This window comes from Platalea leucorodia (genome assembly GCF_965183815.1).
Source record: "Platalea leucorodia genome assembly, chromosome: 1".
NCBI lineage: Eukaryota > Metazoa > Chordata > Aves > Pelecaniformes > Threskiornithidae > Platalea > Platalea leucorodia.
In genome coordinates this window covers 24066266-24072265 of record NC_138823.1, presented here as the reverse complement: position 1 = coordinate 24072265, position 6000 = coordinate 24066266, and the positions used below count along the sequence as shown (strand labels likewise).

General features: G+C 40.1%; 1 protein-coding gene across 1 annotated transcript in view; it reads right to left on the bottom strand.

Moving 5' to 3' along the window:
• Nucleotides 1-2232: 2232 nt before the first annotated feature.
• Nucleotides 2233-6000, bottom strand: part of RGS22 (regulator of G protein signaling 22) — a gene marked incomplete at its 3' end in the record, with an annotated part of 73323 nt that continues 69555 nt past the window's right edge. The window contains exons 27-28 of the mRNA XM_082315820.1: nt 2746-2887; nt 2233-2495 (exon numbers count right to left, since the gene is read on the bottom strand). Coding sequence (XP_082171946.1) covers nt 2233-2495; nt 2746-2887 — 405 coding nt within the window. The remainder of the gene's footprint in view (nt 2496-2745; nt 2888-6000) is intronic.

Here is a 6000-nt window from a genome sequence, read left to right as displayed (position 1 = left end):
ACTGTGCACATAAGGGATAGGAAAAGGATAGAGGATACGTTGGAGGAAGAGCCGTGGAAGGAGGGCAGAGATAATCAGCTCCATTAAGTCAGTGCACAGAGTTGCTTCCTATGGCTCCAGTTTCTGAATGTGTTATGTGGCTGAATGTGGTTTTGGACCAAGTGGACCCCGTGCATCCAAATGCATCAAAGCAAATAAACCTTCTGAAAACACTGAGGCGTACGACACAGGGGCAACAGCAGACCTTTCCTTCCCAATCCAGCCAGTCCCTGGGGTTTCTGGCACCTGCTCCAGTTGTCTTTTGGACATGAACTGTTTGCTCAAAAGGTGCCACAGTTAACCAAACTAGAGTTTGCAGCCCTCTTTTCCTCTCCAAAATGCTGTAGTGCCAGCAACAGTTGACGCTTCTTCATGGGTCCTTGAAAGGGATCATCTTTTTAGGAGTGAAGGAAGGCATTAATGCTAAATCATTTCTTGTTTATGCTTCACTGAAATTTAAAATAAAATTTACCTCTGACTTTACTGAGAGAAAATTTAGGCAGTGAATCCTTGCCTTTTCCACAAAGAGTGCCAGCTGTGATACTTACGACTGTACTTTCTGTGGTGTGGACTGGAGCCGACTAGGAACAGGACTGTGACAATCGAGTGATTTTGCATATGCCACAAAAAGTCTTTAGATAATCATAATCTGGATCAAATTAGAACCAAAAATCTACTGGAAAAAGATCACATGGGACATCAGCAATCCCGGGAGCCAGCTGCATTCCTGAATAGTTTATTATAAAATCTACCTCTCTATCATAAAAGAAAAAAATAATTAAACAACGCTATGTGCCACATATGAAAATGCATACGTTTATGCTCCTCCTCCCGTTTCTGTGCCAGAAATTAACTAATCGAATACTCTCTTACCACGGCTGTGTCGACATCAATCCATGGTGCTGTGGAACAAACAAAGAGATTGTGGCACAAGAAGTTATTTAACAGAATTGGAATGGCAGCTGTACAAAAAATAAGGGTGAATCAATGATTCCTAAATGGAAAAAGTCAAAATTAGTAGAGGGAAGAAAAATATTTTTGTACTTCCAAAAGGGCATTATAAACAAAGGAGGGGAAAAAAAAAAAAAGCAAAAGTTCAAATTCGAATAAATGGAGCAAACAGGGATTTCACAAGCCTTTCTTGATTTTATGCATGCTTCTGAAATAGAAAAATCTCAAAAAAAGCAACTTAAGTTTTGTTCTACTTGTAAAGAGACAGATTTGGGTATTTTTGTACACATCAAATAGTGATATAATTACATGAATGATCCTGTGTTTGGTACCATCGTGAGCTATATTGTTAAAAAAAAAGAGACTCGGCTATTTCCCACAGTCGAGATATGGCTGATGTGTGCATTCGGGCCCAAGAACCAGAAAACACACCAGGTTTCACAGCTCAAACATTAACATTCATGTGATAATTTTTTTCCACTTTTTTTTTCTGAACTGGAGTGTGGTTCTGTATTAATTGTTCTCACTCTGAAGGCCTCCAGGTTCAGAGGGCCTATCTGAAATAGATACAGTGCTTATTTCGGCGACAGGAAAACCTTGTTTAGGTGAACTGGATTTTTAAACAAGTAATACACTGTATATGTGTCATTCTTACCTAAAAGTTTGACTTAGACAAGTCTGACTTCATCATTCATTGCCAGAAACATGCTACATCATCATCTGGTTTCTCAGGAAAAAACAAAAACACGCCCACTGAAACACCTCCGTCCAGTCCCTGTTCCTTGCTCAAACCCCTTAAAACGATGCCAGGATTCTTTTTTCTTTTGTGTTTTTAAATGTTATGTAGCCTGTCTACAGTGGAAATAAAGTTATATCAAAGACAATGTTTTTATACTCTTCCTTCACCCCTCTGAGAGGTGCCTTACTCTGAGAAAATTTTTTCATTCCTCATCTTTGTTTTTCCAGACAGGAACCTGTGGAGTTAAACAACCTTTACAGACAAATACTCCAATCTACAGTTTAACCAGTCAACACACCAAATTGTTCCATGCAATTCAGTCTTCACAGTCCCACCTTAGCAGCTGACAGCCCATCAGATGTAGGCCACAAGCATCCCTACCCTGGGTTCAGCTCCAGAAGGTGCCCTGGGTAGAAACAGCGTGGGAGCAGAGTTTCTCCTTTTGAAAATGAAAGCAAGGAGCACAACACGAGGACAAAAGGCCAAGCTTTTCACACTCCTTTTCAAAGCACAGTTCGGTTGATGTGCTGTGACACAGGGCGAAATCCTCTAGCTCCAATCACCTGCCATATGGAAACTATCGTATGGCAGCCGATGGCTGCATGACCTGCCCAGCAATCCCGGTGAGGCCGTACACACAAGCACCTGGTACGTTGACCAGTGCTCTCCTCCTTGGTCATGGATGCGTTACAGTAAGCCTGAGCAGAAGATCCATGGGTACCCTTCAGTAGTCCAACGCCACGGAAACAAGGAGTGTTCTTCATACCTTAATGGGGTGTAGACCAGACCTTTTGTTAGCTTCTGTTTTTCCTAGATGTGACCAGTGATCATATGACCTCCAGGAAAGCAGAAAGCAGCCAACAACTGCTGATGTTCACACGGCTGTAATTTTGCTCAAGGAATTAATTCTCACAGAAAATGACAGACCAGCTTAGCTGTGGGTGTGAAACAGTGGCTGGGAAGTGGGAAAGCCTCCTTCAAACAGAAGATCGGACTTGCTCTCCACAAGGCATTACCTTTGGACCCTTCCTTGGTTACGTTCAGTGTGCTTGCTCTGGGCAGCTCTTGGCTCAATGTGCTCCTCTCAGAGGAGCGAGCTGTGTAGAGAGGAGAAGAGGCCTTGCTGAGGTTAAGGACTGCACCCCAAGACAGTGACACCTAAAAATTTGCAGTTGTAGGATTTAACTTAGAGACATCTATGCCCTTTATTTGATTTACCCAGTACAATACAGAGCTCCTTCTGACAAAAAAGGCTGGCCCAGGGTTTGTGTAAAGTGCCACTTTTGCAATTGTGGCAAGTTTTTAGACCTTTTCTCATAGGTTTGTAAACCTCTCATTTCAGTCTGTTTTAATTGATGCTGAGGTGATGACATGGTAAGTGTTAGGAGATGTTGGCACGTTTTCCTTTCTGGGTCTGAAATGACAGTCTAGAAGGAGTGGGGGGTGTCTCTTTCACATTTGTTGTGACTTGTATCATCATACTGCAGTCATGTCAACCAAATTGTGTCCATTTATGAAAAGAGAGTTCATGAACACAATTAAAAACAAAACTAAAATAACAAGTGCCCCAGAGATGATGTATTTCTTGACCTCTTCATGACCTGGTGAACAAATTGTGAGCCTGAAAGCTTGTCCGTTGTTTCCAATTACATCACCTGGTCTAATAAAAGATATCCCCTCTTCCTAAAAAATGCCATTGCTTTTGTTTATTTTGGTGTTGGAAGAACCTATCGACTTAGGATTGCTATGTTGTGTAAAAGCTCCATAGCTTTTATTTGGTATTTGATGGTAGTGCAAATATAACAGATTTTCTTTACAATCATAACTTTGGCAACACTTGAAGTCCCAGCAGTCAGGGAGTCTCTGACTACTAAAATCCCCAGTGGAGCTAAAATCCACGTCAGATTGTGGTCCCAGGTTTGAAAGGTGAGGCACAGTCAGACATGTGATGCTTCCAGAAAGTAGTCAAATCATCTGTTCGTGTTTTTTTAACAAACTTGTTATTGGCATAAACTTTTAAAAATATGTATACTTAAACCAGCCTGTTTTAACTTTACTGTTTTGTTTGAAATAATCTAATTAGGAAATTGTGGCTCTCAGGTTTCTACTGCATTGAAATTTTTAAGCTTCATGATTAACAAAACTGGCAATAGATAACAGCATAAGCAACCTTAGTTAAATATATTTTGATTAAATGAGTTCAGGATACGTTTTCCTAAGACAAATTTGGCCATGTTCAATACGGCATTACATGTAAACGTCTGGAAAAATCGCAGTGTTTTTCCAAGCAGGAGGCATGAGATTACTATAATCCATAGCCTCCACCACAGTATTAATTAGCATGGCTCACTAACCAGGGACGTAATATTTGTAAATGAAACTCTAGAAGGGCATCAGTAAGGAACAGGATGTTGAAGCCAAATGGAAAACATGAACCAATAAAAAGGCTGAACTAGCTAGAAGTGCAAGCTCAGCCTTTGAAGTTAGTTCAAGTACTGCATGCTTTAATTTTGGTGTAATCTTATGATGGGGGTACAAACAAGAACTCAGAAACAGATTTTGTAACATTTGGCCCAATTGTAGATGAATCAGTTTGTTGATGGTTACCAACAATTGCACAGCCAGAGAAGCTGTGGTCTTTGTTAAATTAGATTGAATAATTGGCTTCAGTGGGAGTTTCGGGTGCAGAGCAAATGAAGTGTCACGGCCCTCGACTCTCGTAAGATTCCTTAGCAGAGCCTAAGCTTTTGCATTCAGAACAACCTGAATATGGATACAGAGAAAATAAGTCCCTCAAGAGTTCATCTACTCGCTCCCCTGCCCCAATATGAGTCTGAAAATACTTAGTCATTCCTGGCAGATGTGCATATCTTATCTGTTTTTAGAACCCCTCTGATGACAATAAGGATACCAAAAGCTCTCTGGGCAGTTTGTTTCCAATGCGTATCTGTTGTCTCGGAATACAATCTGTGATTAGTCCTACATTACCTTGGCAAGCCCAACTAAGCCTATGTATTTCTGTGTTTTGATTTTGTTTTGCTTTGTTTTTTTGTAATATAGTTTCGTGTGGAGCTGCAGTGACAAAGCCATGCTTTCCTGGTGTTTCACTCAAAAAAAAAAAAAGATCACTGTTTTCGTCCTTTCGACAGCTTTCTGAAGGCCTGCTATGGCCAGGTGTTGAGCACCTCTGGAGACGTGAATTAAGAGAACGAGTTTCAATACATTCGGCAAATTTCAGAATCAGGCAGCCAGGAGTTAAGATGATCTTTGGACTGGAAGGTCATAACTGGAAGATGAACACAGTCATACACACTCTCTTTTTTTAGATCAAGCATTCAGTTCATTAGCTTGAAAATAGTAAATCATTTATCGTAGTCTTCAGTGAATGGTCCCACACGTGCTGTTAATTACTTTCTCATTTGGGAGAAAAAAACACAGGGAAAGTTAATTTTTTTCTTGCATATGTTTTCTAGAGGAAAAAGAACTCCCCAAAAGTGCATTTATTTTCTCTTTCCAGCAGCCATGCAGACCTCTGGAAAGAGCCATACTCCTCAACAAAGCAAGTGTAATGGCTCTGTCCTCTCAAATGCAAGCGAGTACAAACCCAAACATTTTAATGAAACACAAAGACCTTCATTTCAAAAAAATACACAGAAGAAAGTGGTTGGAATATTGTATTAGGAGAAAGATTATATACACCAGACTTAAGCCCTATGTGATTATGACAGTAAAATAGTTTACCAAACAAGGTAATTTCATGCGTATATTTGTACAGTGTGTATATATATGCACACAAGCACAAACAAATCCATCAAGTATACATTTTATGGACATGTATACACACATATACACATACAAAACTGTAAAGGTGTAAATTACTCTAGAGATGTGACAGATTCAATTCCCAAAGTACCTTTTTCAGGAATGAGTGGTATTCAAATCAACCACGGTCTGGGGTTTGCAAAACCAGTACTGATCAGTTGGGTCTCACAGCTGGGATGAAATTCATTTAGTTGCCTACAGGTGAAAACTACTCAGAATGCTAAAAGCTTGTTGGTTGCATTTACTGAGCCATAGGCACCATGGCCTATTATAATGAATATTTCCAATGAAATCTCTGTATTTACTGACTTTGACAGATGGGGAATATTGCATAAGCTATTGTGTGCCTGTGCATTCCATGAGTGTGATGCTGTGTTTTTTTCTTGCTTGCCTTGTCATTTGTTTCATTTAACTTTCTCATTAATGGCACAATTGCTTTGCTTTGTTCA